Consider the following 21,548-nt stretch of genomic DNA (forward strand, 5'->3'; position numbering starts at 1 on the left):
TAAGGCTCTCATTGACCGTTTACGTATTATTAGTTTTATTTTTATTGTTTCTGACTTTACTCAAAAATGTGTTTACAACCGCGAACTTTTTGAGCGGAAAACTAATGCTAGAAACACACGGATGTATCAAGCGCTTTGTTCACATACATGTGTGTGTGTGTGTGTGTGTCGAGAATCAATGTACAAAAATGTAAAAAGAGTGTAAATTATAAATATACACACACACATAGACACGGTGTTCCTAATGAGACGCGATTAACACGTCCACAATCGATTTATTTTCCAAGTCAGATTTTGGCTAAGTTACTGTTAGATAGTTACTATGATATTATGTCATAAAGTGAACGAGGACGGACGCTTAGAGAAACGTAGCTTCGTGAAATTGTTTATTTCCGGTCTCGCGACGGAACATCTAAGATACAAATTTATAATAATATAACGCCGTTATACATGTACTTTGTTATATCTATTGTATTATACTATTGATTGTACAATATCATATTGTAAGCAACTATTGTGAGATATAGAGCTTTTAATTTGAATAATGTATATTGAATGTTACATTGATAACACGTTGCACGTGCTATCTGATAATATTTTGATAATGATGAATTATTGTTGTGTGCATTAATTAATGTAAGAAGAGTATTATTGCGATATTAAAAACAAAACAAATCAACGCGTATTTACTTTTTGTTTCTATTAGTGTTCTTTTTGTTTATCCATGTTATTTCTTGAAAAAGCAACTCAATCAGCAAATGTACACATAACTGATACACGCATAATGTATCCATCATCAGATTTCAAATATGATTACATGCGCATATATCGCATATATTTGAAAAATACAAATTTTCTTTTAAAAATTATCACTGCGACAAAACTTACGAAGAAAATAATATTTATATATTTTAAAATAAAAGATTTGCGAAACTCGTTAATTCTATGATAGATAAAGAGATTACGCGAATATAATTATTAATTGATTATATTTGGTAAGATCTGCAAGATTTTTAATAAAGACAATCAATAGCGATATACGAAAGTGTATTGCGCGTATTTGATTGAATCGCGCGTATTGTTTGCGAAATCAGCTGAGCAGACAAAATATACGCGGTGAGCACCACTGACTTATGCGGAAACGCGCGTCGACGATGCGGTGGGGATAGAGTGGGTAAAAGGTGCGGAGAGCGGGAGGGGGGGAGGGTCAAAAACGCTGTGCTGCTCCGCTGCGGTTGTTGTCTCAGTACTCGTTGGCGCTAGATGTGTCATGTGCTGTGTTCGTGTGGCGACGCGTCCTCTCACGAATTGCATCCGTTTCGATTCCGAATCACGCGCGTCCACTTTTGTACTGACATTTTGCGCAAAGTCGAAAGTACGAATTGATTGACTAAATAAACAAGGCAAGTAACAATGCGAATTCGTGTTCTACCTGAAAATAGCATGTTACATTTCCTTCTTTGTTCCCATCAAATTCTTATTAGTGCAGACAAGAAACACCGTGATTTTTTTTCCAATCACTATTTCTTTTTTACTTAAACACTTGTTTCAATATAAATATGCGATATTTCAGTGCAAGTTGTGTAGATACATACATGATTACCGTAATGTGAAATTTAACAGCTGATTTCAATGAGTTATAAGGAATAACGAATTTTGCGATCGCGTTTATGCAATAGGTAAGTATGTATGTACAATAAATACAAATACCCCGAGCGAGACGCAAGGTCAAAAATTACCTGACAGCATTAGCGTCTATTGCGTGGCCAAATGAATGACACACGTATTCCAATTTATATATGCTAATATTTTGACTCGCGCTGTTGCAGAAGAATGTCACAAGTTGCGAGGAAAATTACTTGGCAAAAAATTAACTATAATATAAAACACTGAAATAATAGTAAGGATGTAAAACGTATACGCGATAAGATACCTAGTTTCGCGAAACCGGCATCGATTACCGCAATTACGTTGAAAGTTGATCTTATTGCGTTACATATGACATGCTATATAACAGTTTCTGCTTTTTCTCTACTTTATGCGCGTCAAATTTTTAAATTATTAAAATAACCGTAGTCAGTTTTTTTTTTCGCGGCAATTTTTTTCTCAAACTTTAGTCCAAATCTAATCAATGGAGCGCTATACACGTAATGTCTTTTGATACCGTCATACTAACTACGGTGACGTCATGAGATATATACAGAAACTCGCGACTCGCGATCGACTTCCGAGGATCGGCCGAGACTGACATCCGCTAGCACGTTGTGTCGGTCATACCTCCATGATAACGTGTTCTGCCCAAGGATAACGATGTAGACATGAGAACAAGTTCTGAGAGAGACAAATATATATTCCGGGGAATATGTGTCGGAGAGTGTATAGATAAATTAGTAAGAAAAATTAGAGAACATTAATTTCATAAACTATTAATTAGACAAGAAATGAATTCCACGACAGAAAAAGGATTGAATTGAAAAACAATTTGTTACATTTTCTTTCTTGTTAATCTTTTTACTACTAATAAATCTTCTCTCATATTTACAATACTTCTGTACTGAAGATTTTAATCGTAAGGTATCTAATTGCCATGAAAACAAAAGTAAATAAAAAAAAACTTTTTATTGTTTTACCGATTATATATTATTATACACATGTCTAATATTACTAAATAATTTTAACAAATATTATAGATTTTATATCATAAATCTTTTTTTATAAACATAAACAGAGAAAAATATTGTAAACCAAGTTTTTTTTCTAAAACTCAAATAAAAAAGCATGTATGTTTCTATAGATTCTTTTAACTGACTCAATTCTTACAGAGTGGAAATTACTCTTAGGAAAATTGAAGAAACGCGCAGATCTATGGTTGATTGATGCCAGTTACATGATGGAGCGCCTATCCTCTAATTGGGAAAATAAACGGTTCAACACTGTGGGTAAATCATCGTATACGTGACATGTCCTTGATATTGACAATCTTTGATAATACTCAACCGTCCACTTTAAGTTACTTCAAATACTCATCTACTCATTTTTGTGTCAGACTCTTCAGAAGTTTATCCTCAAGGAAGCCGCGAGAATCGTGAGATTAACAACGCAACAAGTTGCCCCACACGCGAAAAGTAGTTCCTAATATCATTTGCAAGAAAATAAACTTACTTTAATTACAGAATTTGAATAACTGTTTCCATTGCAAAGAAAATAACACAAAAGTTTGATAATTCAGAACTTTTAAATTATCTTTGAAACGATAAATTTTCATAAGTTAAATGGAAACTTAACATTTTCTCAGAGAATTTAATTTATTACGGGGAAAGATACCATATAAAAATTTATAAACATATTCAGCTCAGATAACGTGTGATCGTGATAAAAGCATTGATAAATACAGACTGGAGAGGGATAATGAATGTGTAAATGTGTATGCAATTATATAAATTAAAAGTAATGAAGAACGCGCAAGTGAAACTAATTATAAGAAATTTACTTCGTACTATCGCACATAGAACATGTTTAGAAGAACTATAGGAATTAAACAATAGAACCATTGACGGAACGAGTTTCGCGAAACGTAAATAGTGTATGTATTGTAAGTTAATGAATTTGTCCCGCTCTGTGGTGACACAGCTTACATAATCACACTAGAGGTGGACCGATCGTCTGTCTACAATGACCTTGACGGTTTCGTACCGGTGGTCCATTGGCTCGATCTCGTCGAGAAAACGTCGACGATGACGAAGTTGACGCTATCTGCGATTGCGATTTACCGCGCCCACTTATCGCTCTGACGGAACAAGTTCAGGAAATGTTACAATCTGTCTACCGACAAAAGTGCGAACTTATTGCAAAGAGTTGTGAGAGGAAGACAGACATTATCACGTGAGATACGCGACGAACGAGAAATGACGGTGACTTACACCGCTGAGGTAGCCACTTGCAGAGGTCTCGGTTGTTTCCTCAAGTTGTTGCTCAGGTGAGATATTTTTCAGCATTCGTTTTTTTTAAATTTGTTTTTACACACTTTTATTTATTTCTTTTTTTCTCTCATTTCTCTACAATAGAAGCAAAAGTTAGCTTATACGTCAAAAATATAATTTATGAACTTTATCTGAAACGCAATATCTTATTATTAAAATTTACTTAATAAATGGATTTATAGTAAATGCTACGCTATTTACGAGCGACTTTTTTAGAATAGTTTCACTATTAATTATAAATTTGAAGAAGACTTTCAATCTCGACGAATGACAAAGATGTTTGCATAAAAATATTTCTCTTCGTCATCCGCAGAGTTGACACAGTTCAAACATAACGAAAGCCGTTATCCATGAAGAGAAAACTAGGTGAAAGATATGCCATCTCCAGCAAAAATTATTGACTTTCGGCTCAATAACACATTGGTGACGTTATCGCGTTTTATCGCGATATACCAATGCTTGCTTGTCTATACAATGCAGTTTTTCTATATTTTCAAGAATTGTAGAAACTATCTTTATTTAGGATTTCTGTTTTGTTTGCCAAACGCGAGATCTCGACGGATCGTTCACTTTATCATCGTTTATCTTGCAGGCGTTTCACGCACGCTTGTTTCTGTTCTATAAAACGCGCGATTTGTATTTCAGATGGCGAGCGAGTATTTACAAGCTCGTCTGGATCGATCTAGCCCTCTACCTCTTTATTTATTACTTACTGTCCGGCATTTACCGATTACTGTTGGATGATGAGCAGAAGAAGACGTTTGAGTCTGTGGTGGCGTACTGCAACGAGTACAGTGATTTAATACCGTTATCGTTCGTCCTAGGATTTTATGTTAGTATCGTGATGACTAGATGGTGGAATCAGTATATGGCGATACCATGGCCTGATTCTATCGCGGTCTTCGTATCGGCTACTATACAAGGTAACGACGAACGCGGACGTCTAATGCGCCGAACAATTCTTAGGTATAATACGGAATATCAATAACTTTTTTAAGTTATTAAGTTATTGGTAAAAACTTTCTTTATAGACTTGTGAGTTTTCTGTATTAGACAGAAATAAATTCTTTCTCTACAGGTATGTGTGTCTCTGCCTAACCATAGTTCTGACGAACGTTGCACCGCGCGTAAAGAAGAGATTTCCCACTTTGGAGCATTTTGTAGAAACTGGCTTATTGCTGGAGAACGAACTATCGGTATTCCAAAGTTTAAATGCAAAATTTCCGAAGCCGAGTAAACACTGGCTGCCGATAGTTTGGGCCGCGAGCATTGTAACTCGCGCTCGGAGAGAAGGCCGAATACGCGACGATTTTGCAGTCAAGACTCTCATTGACGAACTCAATAAATTCCGCGGCAACTGCGGCAATATCTTACATTATGACACAATTAGTATTCCTTTAGTATATACTCAAGTAAATAGGTCATGCTATATGATGTTATTTGTTACAGAAAATCATAAAATTTAGTGTTCTTGATGTCTTATTTTTTCTGCAGGTAGTAACGTTAGCAGTGTACACATATTTTCTGACAAGTGTAATGGGTCGTCAATGGGTTCAAAAATCAGAGTCAATCATTGACATGTACTTCCCAGTGTTCACGACGTTGCAGTTCTTCTTCTACATGGGCTGGTTAAAAGTAGCCGAAACGCTAATCAATCCGTTTGGCGAGGATGATGATGATTTCGAAGTAAATTGGTTAATTGATCGTAACTTACAAGTAAGAATTGCTCTTTTTCCCTTGTTATTGTTACCAGAACAAAATTAACACAAAATGCTCGAAAAATACTTTTTATAATAAAAGTACTTTTTTGTGTTTATTATAAAAAGTTTTTATGATAAAAAAACGCATAGTTAAATATTTAGTTTGTTTTTTTTTTTTTTTTAAGGTAAGTTATTTAATTGTCGACGAAATGCATCACGAACATCCTGAACTTATACGCGATCAGTATTGGGATGAAATATTTCCTATGGAACTTCCATATACCGCAGCAGCGCAACCTTTTCGCGAAGAGCCACCCCAACCCTCAACAGCTGGCATACACTTGTCTGCCGCGCAACAAGAACTGCAACCGTCATCGGTTAAAATCGAAGATCTGGCGCCGGATGATCAGCAGAAATTCCGTACTGATCTCGCTGACGACGCAGCATCAGGAATACATTTTTTCGCAACTGGAAAATTTTCCAGGTAAACAAGCAAATATTGTTTTATTTTTTGTGTAGTTTTCATTAAAAAATGGTTTTCAAGAAACATTTATTGACAAATCATTCAATATTGTATTTTAATATGACATCAGAACTGGTACTGAGACCACCTTGATTAACCATGGATTAGTGAGGTAATTTCATTTATATATTTCGCGAAAAATTGGTAAAATGAAAGAAGCGAATATTTTAGAAAATTCACAAGAAAACTACATTTTTATCTCATTAATATAACTATATCTTTAATTAACAGACGATCGTTTATTCTCACGATTTTAAGTATTGCTAATTTTTTATTAGGAGCGCCAGCAGAGTTAGTAATCGAGAGCGCAATTTCAGTGGTGGTTCAACTCCTAGCAACTTGGGCGGCTCGCTTACGAGAGTGAATAGCGTTACCAGTGTACTTAAACGATTATTTAGCAAAGAAGATAGACCGGATGGTGGTAATTCGAGCGGTAGCAAAGTCTCTGGAAAAATTCCAAGTTCGAATTCAGCAGTTTCGCTGCAAATACGTCCAACCGGTACGTTCCTTATCTAATGTTTTTTTTTTTTTCATTTAAATAATATTAAGCAAACAAGTTAACAATTTGAAATTATCAAAGGTGCAAGTGGCTCTATGAGGATAGGTGTCATTGAGGAGGTAGATGAACAGATGACTCTTACGTCGTTAAGACAATCGAACGATACTAACAAGCCACATGTACAAAGTATATTCGCTCAAGGCCCACCACCACCGAGTGATCCTGTCGACGTTCCTGGTTCCGCGCTATCTCACAGACGAGACATACTCTCTAGGAGTGCACCCGCACCGGGAATAGGAGCAACTGACAGTAACGGAAACACGCGTGATAGACGGAGCGGTATAAGGTTTGTAATGTAACAATCCATCAGAAAAATCACAACTATAAATTTTTACAGTTCATTAGGATTAAATAAATGAACGAAAAAAGCCAATGTATATAAGAATACAAGCATGGTTGAATGGGTTTTTTCTTACTTTTTTTTATTATTATGAACAGATTGCAAACATTTCAATTGGAGATTCGGTTTTTATCAATGCTTTTTAAAATTAATTGAAATAATTTACAAGAGATTTTATATTTAAAAAAAAATGATTTTTTAATTATGAAAAGATATCTTGTTATTTTTTAAAATTGTGACGTTAAACTAAAGCGTGATATAAATAATCTTAAAACGAAGTTGTTATAAATGTCAAGCATATTGTTAATCCTAGAACACGCACGCAAAAGTTTTATAAACCCGAACAGGGGAATCATGGAAACCCCACAAAAGTTCAAACAGCTGTAACTTGCTCAAAACTAAACAAACTTGAACGTACTATATCTAGATTTTTTGTTAAAGTCTCTAGTTTAAGAATATTTGTGTTAAAAAGTGTTTTAAACAATTGAAAAATTATTATAAACAAATATAAGCACAAATTTTGGAAAAAATCAGAAACAAAAGTTTTTTTCATGATTTAAAAGCAAAAAATAAACCTATGACTTTGAACAACTTTAAACTACGGTTTCATCAGAAGATATTAGATTTTAAGAACAAAAATACGTCGTAACATGTTCTTTTAAATTTTATAGATCACAAATATCTACGCACTCGGTACAATCAAGTATTTTCGAACCGGCGAGTTATCCTGGCAGCGGAATAAATGATGATTTGCCCAGTACTCCAAGATCCACGTGCTCGGACGATTCCGCGAATGAATTTACGAAATTGAAAAATGAGAGGAAAGAACGAAGACGCAACCGTAGAATTGCTCGAAGTGTTAGCGGTCAAATAAGTATACTAAATGGTAATCAATCAAAAAGTCCTCCAGATTCAGAAACTCTTTTACTGACAGAGTTAGCAGATGTATCACGACAAAATATGAAAATACAACAACAGGACGAAAGTGATTAGATTAATAAAACTATAGTTTTTAAAGTATTTTTTGTTACATCAGTTTTTATTTAGAGGTTATTAGTGCAAATGAATCATGGACGGAAATATTTTTAAGTTGTTTTCTGCAAAATATAAAAGTCTTATTTATATACGTATGCATAAATATGAAGGACAGTAATAAGATCATTTGAAATACAAGATGCGACTACAAATATTAGACAGAAAATCAAATCAAATTAACAGTAAAATTTTTTGTGGTTCTTTAATGTACTTATCAAACACTAATTCTCAAAAAAGTCTATAAATGTTATCAATAAACACAAATTAGTGGGAAAAACTTATAGACAGTTAGAAACTTATAGAAATTTTTAATTGCCAATTAATAAGATTTTATATTCTTATAAAATAATTGAGAATATCAGCAAAAACATTTCTAAAAAGCTAATAAGATGTTTTTACATTGATAAAAATATGTATTTAATGAATATATATTTGTATGCTTATGTAATTTATATGCTTGATTACTAATGATAATAAAAGCAGAGAAATACACACACACACACACGTATATACAGGGTGTCCGGTAAGTGCCGTACAATCTCGTAGACAGGAGTAAAACTGAGTCGGAAAGTTTTATACCATTTTGCGAGATTTACAATAATTACCGAGATCTTAAGTAACAAAGATCCGCGAATAAACATCCATTGGGCTGTTACATGCGTGAAAAGATAATAAATCCTTTTATAAATGTTCTCAATCGATATACAGGATGTCCGACAATTAGTGTAAAATCTCTCGTAAGCAGGTAGAAAGAATAAAACTAAGTCGAAAAGTCCTGAACCATTGTTTTCTATTACATATAACAGTAATTATTGAATAAATCAAGCCAATCAGCACCGACTTTTAGCCGAACGCACGTCAATGAACCACGCGCCTGGTGTATGTGAGCGCTCCGCGCGCCTCACTGACGTGCACTCAGCTAAAAATCGGCGCTGATTGGCTTGATTTATTCAATAATTACTCCTTTATTATGGCTGCGTTCGGGGAGCACGCTATCAGCGCTATTGCGTCATTCTATCTTTGTTTTACATCTACTGAGCAATAAAGATAGAATGATGCAATAGCGCTGATAGCGCGCTCCCCGAACGCACCCTATATGTAATACAAAAAAATGGTTTAGGACTTTTCGACTCAGTTTTTATTCCTTCTACCTGCCTACGAGAGATTTTACACTGATTGTCGGACACCCTGTATATATATACATATATATGTATGTATGTATGTACGTATGTATATATATGTGTGTGTGTGTGCATATATATATATATATATAAACGACTTTACAAGTCATTTTTCACATTCCACAATGTACACAACTTATTACGGTGCTTGTAAATAAATCACTCTATTACAGTATTATTCAAATAAAATATTTTTAGTAAAATAAACTTGGGTTTTAACAAAAAATATGGAAAAAAAGGTTTGTTATTTTAGTATTTTAAATAAAATAGCTTAGGGTGACAGTATATAATTGGGTCTTTTATTCTACATATTAAACCTCTTCGGTACGGCGGCGGCGCACGTGCGCCGCGGAGCATCATCGATGATTTTTTGTCGTATACAGATACAAATTACATTCGGCGTCGTCGACGCTCGGCCGTAGAGATATAGTTTGCGGTCGTCAACTAGAGTCAACGACAGCACCAAAGAGGTTAAAAAGACATTGTTCAATATTCGTGAAATTTATTTTTATCGCATTTGATGCATGTTAATAATTCATACACACAAATGTATAGAGTTTTTACTAATATCAATATTATTTAGTTTTTACAAGATTAAAAATCTCAAAAAAGCATTTCACGTTGTCATATGCGATACACGCAGCACATACGCGCAACGTTGCCGGTTTGATAGAAAAGAAACGGAACAGTATGTCTGCACTCTGCACTCTTCAACAAACCGAGCGTGATGTCCCGCACATGAATGCGGATTTTGTTTGTATGCACGCTTCTACCCCACAGTTTTCGGTGCTTGGCGGATCTACTTATCGACAGTGAAGTGGATGGTATCACGGATTCAAATCAAATAAAAGTGGATCTAGCACGGACTCTAACCGAGATATATTTTTACCGTCTGCGCTTAAAAGTGAATCTCGCTCCGTAGTAAGAGATCCACTTTTAGTGGATCTCAGCGCTGAAACCAGCGACTCGAAACCATTACAAGAAACTACAGGCTCAGGCTTCTCTCTGTTACTATATAGCTATTCGGGTTTTATAAGTTCGTTCATCCCACGTAGAATGGCGTACGGACCAGTTTAAGAGGTCCACAGAGCCACAGGAGCACAACCAAGCCAAATCTTACAAGTTCGTTCGCTCATATGCCATCTATATTAGTGAATTGAGTCTGATTATAAAACAATCTTTCGACGATAGGTGGCGGTGTTGCTTTGTTCTACATATTCTACCACGGAGTGGGAATTATAAGGAGAGGGGTTTGTGGTTGTGTGTGCGAATCGAGCAGAGAAGAACAGTGTGCTCTATCAAAGGAAGGAGCAGCACGGCAGGCTTTAGCGGCCTGTATTCGTATGTGCCATTCACTGCCATAGGGGCCACTGCCAGACTGCCAGACACTTAACAGAGTGCGCGTTCGTTTACAAGATGGCAGACGACTGTTCGTCTGCGGTGGAAAACGCAACCGCTACGGCGGTCGCGGAATTGGACAGTAATTCTCGCGTGACGAGGGAGCGGCACAAATGTGCAGACGCGAGCGCGACAACCGCGGCTTCGGAACTGTTTCTACCGTCAAATCAGGACGTTTCGTTCGTCAAGTGCATCGGGCATCAGGACGCTTTTACCGCGTGTTCGTACAAAACGACAGACGATTATCACCATCGTCTGCATCGTGATTACTGTGTTCATCATTGTCATCGTCAGCATCATTCTCTTCTTCGTCACTCTTATCGCCGCAACCATAATCAGTCACCACTGCCTAATTATCATCATCATCATCACCATCATCATCACCACCACCACCATCATCACTTTAATCCTCATCACTTAATCAGTCGTCGCGACAACGATCGTATAAGTAACAACCGCAACAATGGTGATATCGCGATGACCGGTGATGATTCGCAGTCATGTGTCGACGCGACTGTGCTAGTAACTGTGAGCGACGACGAAGAGGTGAGCGGTAGCGGCGCGGTGGGCATCGGTGTCGTAGCGCCCTGCGGTGGCGTCGGCAGTGGCAGCGGCGGCAGCTGTAGTGGCAGTGTCGGTCTGTACCACCTTGGAATCGAGATAGTCCGAGGCGTCGTGGAGACGACGACGCAACGGAACGAGGACGACGGCGGCATCGATAGTGACGCCGACGGTGATAGTGGTGGCAGTAGTAGTAGTAATAGTAGTATTATTAGCAGTAGCAAAAGTGGTGCTGTCGCGGTAATCATGACCGGAGGTAATAATAATACTGCGGAGACAGCAGGCGTCGATGTTGATGTCGAGGACGTCGATGCGGCCGACGACTCTTCATCGTCACGACGCTCGACGCCGAGTGTGGATGATATTGTGCCGGAAGTGAACGACCGCGGGACCGATCACGATGACAGGAGACGAGGAGCGACGAGTGTCGTTGTTGCAATCGAATCGACGACAATAGAGGAGACCAGAGGTGATGCCGAGGATGTTGTTCCGACGGCGAAGACATTAAACAATAATGGCATCGTCGTGACTAGGTTCCAGAATAATCCGTTCAAGGGACAGGTTAGGATGGCCGAAGACACCCTTGTCGGGCCCTGCGGCAAGAAGCGGTGCACGGATCGATACGACAGCTCCGAAAGCTCTGACAGGTGAGTGAGCGAGCGAGCGAGCGAGCCCCGAGAGGAAAGAAGAGAGCCAAACGTGTGTGTGTGCGTGTGCGTGTGCGCGCGCGCGCGGTGAGAGAGAAGAAGAGAGAGAAAGAATGGCAAAGAATGAATGCGAGAGAAAGGGAGAACACACAATATAGGTCTAATAGATTCTCGCAAATTGGAAACATGAATCTGCGATCTTGAGTACCGTTCGTACAAATAAATCTGTTTTTATTGTATAAAACTTTTTGTGTGACGTTCATATCGCGGAGCATATAACCAGACATGTCACTGTACTAACAATATAACAACTTAAAATAATATTTTTTAATAAAGTCGAAATATTTTTTAACGCAATTGAGTATTACAATGTGTGTGTTTTGTAACAAATAATCGCGTGCTTTCCGCGAACTGTTTATTCTCATGCAAACGTAGCGTTTTTTCGCTTCAATTCGCTTTCGATTATAACTCGCGGATTCCGTTTCGACTTTCGTTGCCGCTCCGTGACAGCTTCCCTCTCGAAGAAGAACGTTGTAATTAGCACAAAGCAGAAGAGAGCTCAACCAGCAAGAGAGGAAAACTCAGGGGGTCGTTGTACCGTAGTTACGCGACGACGACGACGGTATCTGCTGCTGGTCGTTCGATCTCTCTCTCTCTCTCTCTCTCTCTCTCTCTCTCTCTCTCCCTCCCTCTCTCTCCTTCCCTCCCTCCCTCCCTCTCTTTCTCTCTCTCTCTTCCCCTCTCCCCCGTGTACGTGTGTTCCGTTTATAAGTTTGTAGATGTCTTGGTATCTTCCGTCTTTTTTACGTTTTTACCAATTCTTTTTTTCGCACCTTTGACGTTTTCTTCGAGCGACTGATTACTTTAATGCGTCGCGCATGTACTTCCATCAAACGCGCGTTTTCTATTTGTTGTTGCTGATTATCCCAATGATAATCAATTATGCGCTTTTGTAACATGGTAAATTTTGCTACGTTTAACTAAAATGAGAATCGAATGTTGCTATTATTATTCGTAACAATAATATTGAGATAACTCTGATTTCTACAATTTCTACAAAATTGTGATAACAACTGTTATCACAAAATAATAACATTTTGTTACCGAGAATGTTATTTAATAATGAATATCTCTTTTATAAAAGATTTAGATAATAAAAGCACAACATTTTTTATACTTATCTAAAAAATGAGCCTTTTTTAAAGTGACTGCTCTACTTATTTACGATGAAACATATATGTAAAAGAAACGCGTGAACTTTTATTTTGTACGCTTTTGACTCACGCTTTAACAACATAATTTTTAAACTATCTCAAAAAACAAGCAAACACATTTCATCGAAGTCGCATTAATTCCACAAAGAATTAACATTCGTGATCTCACGACTTTTTTATTTCTTCCCTCTCTTGATCGAGAATTCTGCACACTTGTATAGAAGAAAATTCTTCTAAGATGAGAGAAGTCGGTAACGATTAAACGAATAAGTCTTTCAAGAAACTTTTCAATTAACTACGTGTTGTTGTTAATCTATCTGTCGGCAGCGATGCCGATATCTTGCCTAGCACGAGGAAAAACATGTCGTAATAAAAGTTTAGCAAGCTAACGGTGCTTTCGCTTCGTAGTATACTAAACTTCCGAGGCGCTTTTGCGTCCGCTTCACGTATAAGAGTGACTCCCGTCAGATAATCGCATTTATTCGTTGCAATTACGGTTGTCATTAACGTTTTCCGACGATATATCGCGTATTTATCCTCGCAGAGATTTTCTTGATTTTATCTTGTGTGCATGAAGATCGTATATTTTTTGGCATCTGTTAAGTTGGCCTTCCTAAAATAAACAAAAAAAAACAAAGAAAGTTTGTTTTTTATCAATATAAATAATTAAATTTATGGTGTTATTTGATTTATGATTAGTTACTATATAGTTAGTAGAGTTATTGCATAATTACTCTGTACAGTTACTATCTTTATCGTATAGTTACTATTCGAGTTTCTAATTAGAATGAGTGACATTGTATATTAAAGAGATTGTATTGAGACATATGTATATATTTCGTTTTTTCTCCTATTGTCACATGTTTTCGGCGTATTCTTTTTCAAGTTTGCAAATTGATAACCTTGATAAAAGCTCATTTAGATAAAGTGCACATGTTAAGATTTACATTTAAAATAATAAACTGAGTCAAATTTTATATGTTGCATCTTTAAAGCTTGTATAATATTGGTTTACATTATTTTAATGTATCACAAAATCAATAATCTGATGATTTTTTAATATTATACTTCTCTTCATCAAAAACCTAACAAACATAAGTACTCTTGATTTTGCATGCAGCTATACTGAATAAATTGTAGATAAAGAAAAAAGGTTATTGCTCACGCTTTGACCCGAGATAAATAATTCGCATAATAAATTCGTCTCTGAATTCTATCCGCAGTTTGAAAAGGGTTATGGCAGAGTTTCACCGTATGAAACTTAGTTCGTTCACTTCTCGGTTTACTCGGCCATGCACAATGTTTTGTCGACGTCGGCGAAGCAACGCGTTCTTTCGTTGAGGCGCGCGCGTCTCGCGGTGAGTATTATTTTTAGAAGAATCCACGTTCGGTCGCGAGGCTAGTCGGTCGGCTCTTCCCTCTGCCGGGTTTATGCGCCGTTGATTACGCACCGCACCCGACCGACTTAACGTATACGATCGTCATTCGTGACAAGATATACTGACTGTACTTTCTTCTCAAATGAACTGTTATATATATTTTGCAATCATATAAGTATTTGCTACTTTTACAAATACTTGTTTTTAGATGTACAAATATTTCTCAATCTGTTTTCAGTTTTTAATTCATTTCTAATTTTTGTTAATTGTTATTGAGATTATTTATAAACATAAAAAAATAAAATAAGAGGTAATATTTTTTGATTAATATCTTTGATTATTTACAAAAATGGAATAAGATAAAATTTATTTCTTGCAGATAAATTATGTACTTTTTCAAAACTTGGACTAGATGTGTGCTTGCAACTCAAAATATTTAATTGTGCGATTATTTCTTTAATAACGGGTCGCAAAATTAGCAATAATAAAAAATGACACAAAAATAATGATACTAATTTTGTGTGTAATGCCGAACGAGGTCAAATCAATTTTACTTGTTTAATTTTTGATTTTTAATCTTTATCACACAGCTATTTTCAGCTTTTTGTAGCTCGTGAATGTATTATACCTTGCATTAATTCTTCTATGCTCGCGCCATTTCATATAATATAATCTATTGTCTTGTAAATCTGACATAGCTTTATAGATATCGCTAATAATAAACATCATATACTTACTGTTGCAAACATAGAAATTGAAACTGAGTAGCTACGTTGCGCAAATATAAAGAATTTTTCAATAATAAAGATTCTTGATCTAATTCCATCTTTCGTCTTTTGATGACAACAGATCAAGGAGTACTTGAGAACGTCCTCTTTTTTTTTTTTTTTTTTTTATCAAGATAGCATTCAAATTTCAATGGTAAACATTCCCGTTTCATTTTGATTTTCTTAACTCATCACTCTGTACTCTATGTAGTTTTTCATATCATTTGCAGCTAAAATTATTAAAACAACTTTTTAAAATATTGAAACTACATTCTAAATTAACTAAAATCATAACTTAAACATACTGTCAATAAAATGTCATTTCGACGTGGACCATCCCATATGTGTGTGTGTGTGTGTGTGTGTGTATATATATATATATATATATATATATTTGTATTTGTTTGTGTATGTGTATGTGCGCGCTCGATTTGACGCGTATGATTTGACAAGAAAATTGAAATATATATATAATAGTTGTGAGCTTTCTAATGATGTCGTCTGTCTATCGTTTCGCGCTGGATGTCGTAAGCGATAAATATTTGCTTACAAGAAACTTTAACGCTTGCCGCCTTCGTGTTATGCCTTTTTGTTTTCTTCCTTCAAACTTCGTGATTTTATGCACCGTTCGAGACTTGCCTATTTTTTATTCACCCACGCGAACCATAAAAGCGCAACAAGAATCTGACATGTAAATACCAGTGTTTGTTACACAAGTTACGTATATTATAGAATTGAAAAGCAAAAATAGCATCGCACCATGCTCTGTGTGATAAATATTAGGAAAATAAAGTCGTCAGGTATGGCGATATTTTTTATATTATTTTATATTTTGTTTTTGCATTGTTAGCAATAAAAACACAAAGTTTTTATTGAGAAATCTTTAATCAAACTTGATATCTTTTTATCAAACGAGCAATGTTGTGTGCAAATTTGTATATTTTTTTCTTTATTTTACTATATATTTTAGAAGAAATTTTATTATTATATATTTTACACTTTAGTGTTATTAATTAGAAGAGCAACATTTTATTATACCGACCACTAATTATGTATTTCGTTCTGTTTGATGGACACCGAAGGAACGGCGTCTTTTTAGCTGTATCTCTATCACGCGGTGCCGATGACCGCGTACGGACCGCAAAAGAGCAGAGAATGCGATGCGTAAGCGGGACTGAATCTTAGCAACAACCTTTACCTTCACTTCGGTTCTGGTTGTTCCGCTCGTTCCATTCACGAATTTCACTTTCACGGCCACGGTCGCACAACATCGTTTGCTCCGAGTCTCGGCCACAAAGAGTCGATATGTTAAACATACGAACATTGATATTCGCCATGCCCGTTCGAACGCTAAAAATATTTTACGCAAAATGCGACAGATAACGGCGAGCCTTGATCTTAGCCCCATGCGTCGCCGTAGCTGATCGGATCGACGTCTGAAATTTTATTGATCCTTGAACGTTCATTTACATAATAAATAAATTCTATAGTCCAAATTTTTGAAATTTTAAATATTTATATATCGGTAATGTAAAAAACTATTTTGAAATATCCTGCATATATTATTTTTACATTACATTATACGATATAAAAATATATTATTGTCTGTTTTATAGTCATATTATCGTTTTTTTACAATATTTTAGCAATGTTTCTTACAGATGATCCCAGTTTTTCACTCGTTATGAAATTAAATGCGTCATCAACTACTATACAGAACTATACAACAATATTTAAAGTTAAATTACCGTTTGAGACAAACTTGCGTCACGATTTTATAATGTGAACACACACAAATACATCTCGCGTGAATTGACTTTTCTTTTTGTATACGTGAGTACGCATATACAAAAAGTGTCTGTCTGTCATCGGTTTTATAAGAAAATTTGAACAACCGAATACACAAGCACCGTCGTTGTTCTAAATATGCGCTCATTTCAGGGTTAAAGTAACAAAGATAAAATTTAAATACCTTCCGTGGTTTTCGATTCGCTGGCAAACAAACATCCCGTTGAGAGAGTACTTGGACAACTTCGCGAGTTTATTTACCGAGAGACCCCTGGGTAAAGTATAATAAATCAGTATTGTCTCCGGGGACGAACTTTAAGTGTTTGTCTCGAATGTTTGTTTCGCAAGAATGAGATTTTCGTGTCTCTTTACAATATACGAATAAAATTAGCTTGCTTGCAATCACGTACTTCCATATTTAAGATGCAAGCATTTTTGTTATCTTTCGCAATTGGTCGTTAAGAAAATCGATTAAAAAATGACGTTAAAGAGAATCATTACGTGCACAAAAATTATAAACTAATTCTTTAAGATGTTAATTGGAAATGCTCGTGATAGTTATGTAATAAAAAGCAGAAAAGAAAGACTAATACGAGCCTATATACAGGTTCTTCGTGTATCTTATTAGATTTCACTTTATTAGAATAATTTCAGACGTTTTGATCAATTTGGATGTGATCTTCATCAATGAAATATTAAGACAAAAAATATAAAAAATTGAAATATAAAATATAAAAAAATATATAAAATTAAAATCTATATAAAAAATATATATAAAATTAAATTTCTTATAAGTAACAAACTCAATACAACTATCACTAATGAAGATAGTTTTAAACTGTCTGCTCCGAAATCTAATAATTACTTTGTCATTCCTTATGACAACCTTTCATTGTGTCAACGTTATTTAAAAACATTAAGATCCCATTGGCTTAGTTACTTAAGAATATAAAGATTCCAACAGAAGTTTGAATAAACTCAATAGATTTATTCAAGTGCAAAAAGTATTGGCCTTTATTTCCTGTTTTTTTTTTTTTATATGTGTTTCTAACAAAGATAATATATTGAGAAAAGAGCGTTGGGGCAAAGTTATATAATATTAAAATCCAAGTACTCACATCATGTCAAGCAATGAAGTTGCCAAAAAATTGTATGCTGTTACGTTGTTAAATTAATCAATTAATTCCTGTTGCTGATTAATTCTTTCTCTCGTAGAAACAGTGAAACATTTTGGATTTTTTTCTGTGATAGTTACATACGCCTGATGGATAGATGGATGCTTGTTGTCAGCATAAACGATACAGATGCGCGTTATATGCATCGGTATTGTTGGATCAATATGCGCCTAAGCCACCATAGCTTACTGCGTTTGACCCTCCCATCTGTGCAGCAACAAGTTCTTCGAGTTCGAGCTTATAACGGGTGTCTCGCTGCGGATCCATTCCTATGCGCGCACGTAATGACAAAATAAGACGCACCCTTCTATATCTAATTACATTTTATTCACGACAATTCAAGACACACAACCCTTCGGCACAATGCGCTAGGAGATAGTGTCTCTCTCGTTGTTTCTAATTAAAATGATCGCGCAATTAAGGGCAACTTAGCGCCGGCCGGAAACAGATCCTTCCGTATGTGTGTGCGCATCGCGTTGTGCGTGTCGCATCACTCCGCTATTAACTGCAATTGTAGCAAACGAAAGGAAGAGAGGAGGAACTTTTACATATAATGATACCGTCGAATATTTATTCGTCGCACGTATTTGTGTTAATATTATTATGCGCGTATACAATGATATTATTTTCATTTATATTAAAATTTGTACACATACACACAACACAAAATGCATAATAAATCGAACATTAATTAATTTTATTTTCTATCCAGAAAATTTCTCAGTTTCAAACATTATTTGGTTATTAATAAAATGCACAATGTATGTGTATATATGATGTAGTTAATATTGAAAACGCTATCGACGATAGCGACAGTGCACAAATTAAGACAAGTTTATACAATCAACACGTTTACTATCTCGAACTTGCTGCAGTCTAGAAGAATCGAGATGTTTGTTTTTTTATATCGCAACGAAATTTGGATATTTGTAACACGTTTTACGGTATGTCGCGAAAGAGACTTCGCGTAAGACAAGCTTTTGCCTGGGTGGTACACGTGGGTAGTGATTAATTGTGACAAGGCGCAAACACGCTAAAGCACACACACACACACACACTCACAAACTACAACACTTCTATACTATCTCTATCGTCGTGAAGACAAACAGTTGTGAAAGACAAACAGTATCGACACACCCGCATATAGAAACGCATATACACGCAAATGCGCTCTCAATAGCTACGTGAATTACGTGTGCGTGTGCGCGTGGGCGCAACGACGTGTGCAACCCCTCTCGGATCTCGACTATAGAGCAGAGTGCTGCAGTCGCGAGCTATCGTGTTGTGCATGCAATTTCGAGCGCGCGGATTTGCTTGCGCGGACGGGATGACTCTCAGGACAGACGAGAGGCGAGACGGAAATGCAGAATGGAAATTGCAGTCGATCTTCAAAATAGCGATTGCACAACAACTAGTTGTCTCGAATATGAAAGCTAGCAAAAAGCTAATCTGAATAATCTGAATCGACAAAAAGCAATTTCTATGAAATTTGATAAAAAAAATGTACGCAGTGATTATTAAGAATTATCATACTGTTAAATAATTTAGAACATTGAAATTTTACATGTACATAAGTAGTAGTATTTTACATTTACATAAGTAGATATTGAATTAAGTAAAATACAAATACAATTCTGGACTTAATAGAAAGAAAATTTATTTAATTGTTGTATATATATTTTTTTGCGCATAATTTTTAATAGTCTTTATTTGCGTAAATATTAAAATATATAATTAAGATTATATAAAAATTATTTTTGAATTGTATAAATTTGTATTTATGTGTTGACGGTATGTTTAACAAACGAAATATTTTTTGTGCTTACTTTTATCTAATATTGAATGTTAACTCTCCGACGTTAGGTTTTTAAGATGATTCTCATATGATGATTCTGTAATACGTACTATAGCCATTGTTTGGAAATAGATAATGAAAGAACAAATAAAATACATATTAATATTTTCATTTATAAATTTGTTTTATAATACTAGAGAAACTTCAGTATGAGGTTAGAACTTACCCGGCGTTCGCTGTGCGTGCGGCTGTTACACAGTCCGCCTTCCGAGAGTTAATGTAAAATGAGACTTAGACGACAATATTTAGCGTTAACATAGCGATATAATGCTATTGTCATTGATACCGAACTCAAGTACCGATTTTCGTTGCGCAGTTGGGCCGTGCGTGGTTTTATTAGTCAATTATTATTATTTTGCAAGAAGTAGATATAGAAAAAAAACATGAAAATTCTTTTGTAATTTTCTTTGTCTCTTTCTCTTTCTCTCTTGGGGATTGTATGTAGAGCTGCTCGCCTCTAGATCTCTATCTCGCAGCGAACGTCACGATTAATGTGTCTTACACGTGCGCATACGACCTACATGCACGTACGTACGTACGTAATATCACGTTACTCAGCTGCAACCTAGGCCTAGGCCCGTACGCCGTTCGTGCATTTTGCAAAACGTTCATTTTCGCAACCGACTCTCTTTCACGGACGTCGTCTCGCCTCTAGCTTTTGCTGCGCCTATTTATCCCTACGTATATACGTAGGAATAAATGCTGCACGTATAAGCGCCGACAAAAATTTTCTACAAACACATATACATTTGAAATATTGAAATGAAAAATGAAATATTTATATTGATCCGTTTATCTGCTATAACTTGGAGAAAGAGAATTTTGCATGAGTTCACATTGCACACATGATGTGTTATCAAGATTGTGTTGTTCGTAAAGTCTCGTTCTAAAAGACAATACGCATCACTTAGAGCTTAATGTCTATTTCTCTAATTTCTAATTTACAATGAGTAAACAAGTTCAGTTAATCACATGGTTTTTATGTACAATATCATCTCGCTAGATCTTCCACTATGTCTCAGCTCTTCCACTATGTCCGAATGGAATGAAAACTACTTTAGAATTACGAGCTATTTACAAGTTCTTAGATAGGCATAGTTTAGATTTTTCAGCACGCAGTGCTATTTTGTCTCAAGGAAAGTATTCTTAGATATGGAGAAAATAAATATTTAGATTTGTAAATATTATTTGCACACATATAAATTTAAAAAATTTACACGTTACGATTTTTGAACTCTTCTCGGAGTAGTAAGTACCACTACAAAATAAAAATCAAAAAGCCGCTTAATTCTTTCTTGAATATTGTTCGCAGATTTAGTTAAGAGCTTACAAAATACGCACTTGCAATTTGTGAGCTTCATTCTCGAGTTGAGAATTGCGGCTTTTCTTCCAATTTTGAAGAACTGGACTCTAAATGAACTCGGTTTCTTTTAACTGGATAATTAG

The 21,548-nt window shown here is 35.6% G+C and overlaps 2 protein-coding genes across 10 annotated transcripts in view; both read left to right on the forward strand.

Annotated features, from left to right (window-relative positions):
- Positions 1–1,249: 1,249 nt before the first annotated feature.
- On the forward strand, positions 1,250–8,698 carry LOC109852509 (bestrophin-4-like). Of its 9 annotated transcripts, none has more exons than XM_020423747.1 (11): positions 1,250–2,390; positions 2,823–2,939; positions 3,047–3,976; positions 4,626–4,946; positions 5,059–5,392; positions 5,475–5,696; positions 5,866–6,164; positions 6,274–6,315; positions 6,482–6,702; positions 6,784–7,048; positions 7,774–8,698. In XM_020423747.1, the coding sequence occupies exons 3-11, from the start codon at positions 3,906–3,908 to the stop codon at positions 8,093–8,095; spliced, it is 2,097 nt and encodes a 698-aa protein (XP_020279336.1). In that variant the 5' UTR covers positions 1,250–2,390; positions 2,823–2,939; positions 3,047–3,905; the 3' UTR covers positions 8,096–8,698. The 9 variants fall into 9 exon arrangements, with proteins under 9 accessions (XP_020279336.1, XP_020279327.1, XP_020279345.1 ...); XM_020423738.1 differs by having other exon boundaries at positions 3,631–3,976; XM_020423756.1 differs by having other exon boundaries at positions 2,823–2,935.
- A 1,032-nt stretch (positions 8,699–9,730) lies between these two features.
- LOC109852149 (AF4/FMR2 family member 4) overlaps positions 9,731–21,548 on the forward strand; it is a 60,820-nt gene continuing 49,002 nt past the window's right edge. Inside the window, exon 1 of the mRNA XM_020423033.1 lies at positions 9,731–11,924. Coding sequence (XP_020278622.1) covers positions 10,735–11,924 — 1,190 coding nt within the window. The 5' untranslated portion in view covers positions 9,731–10,734. The remainder of the gene's footprint in view (positions 11,925–21,548) is intronic.

This window comes from Pseudomyrmex gracilis, unplaced genomic scaffold (assembly GCF_002006095.1).
Source record: "Pseudomyrmex gracilis isolate BER0280 unplaced genomic scaffold, ASM200609v1 scaffold_1, whole genome shotgun sequence".
Lineage (NCBI taxonomy): Eukaryota > Metazoa > Arthropoda > Insecta > Hymenoptera > Formicidae > Pseudomyrmex > Pseudomyrmex gracilis.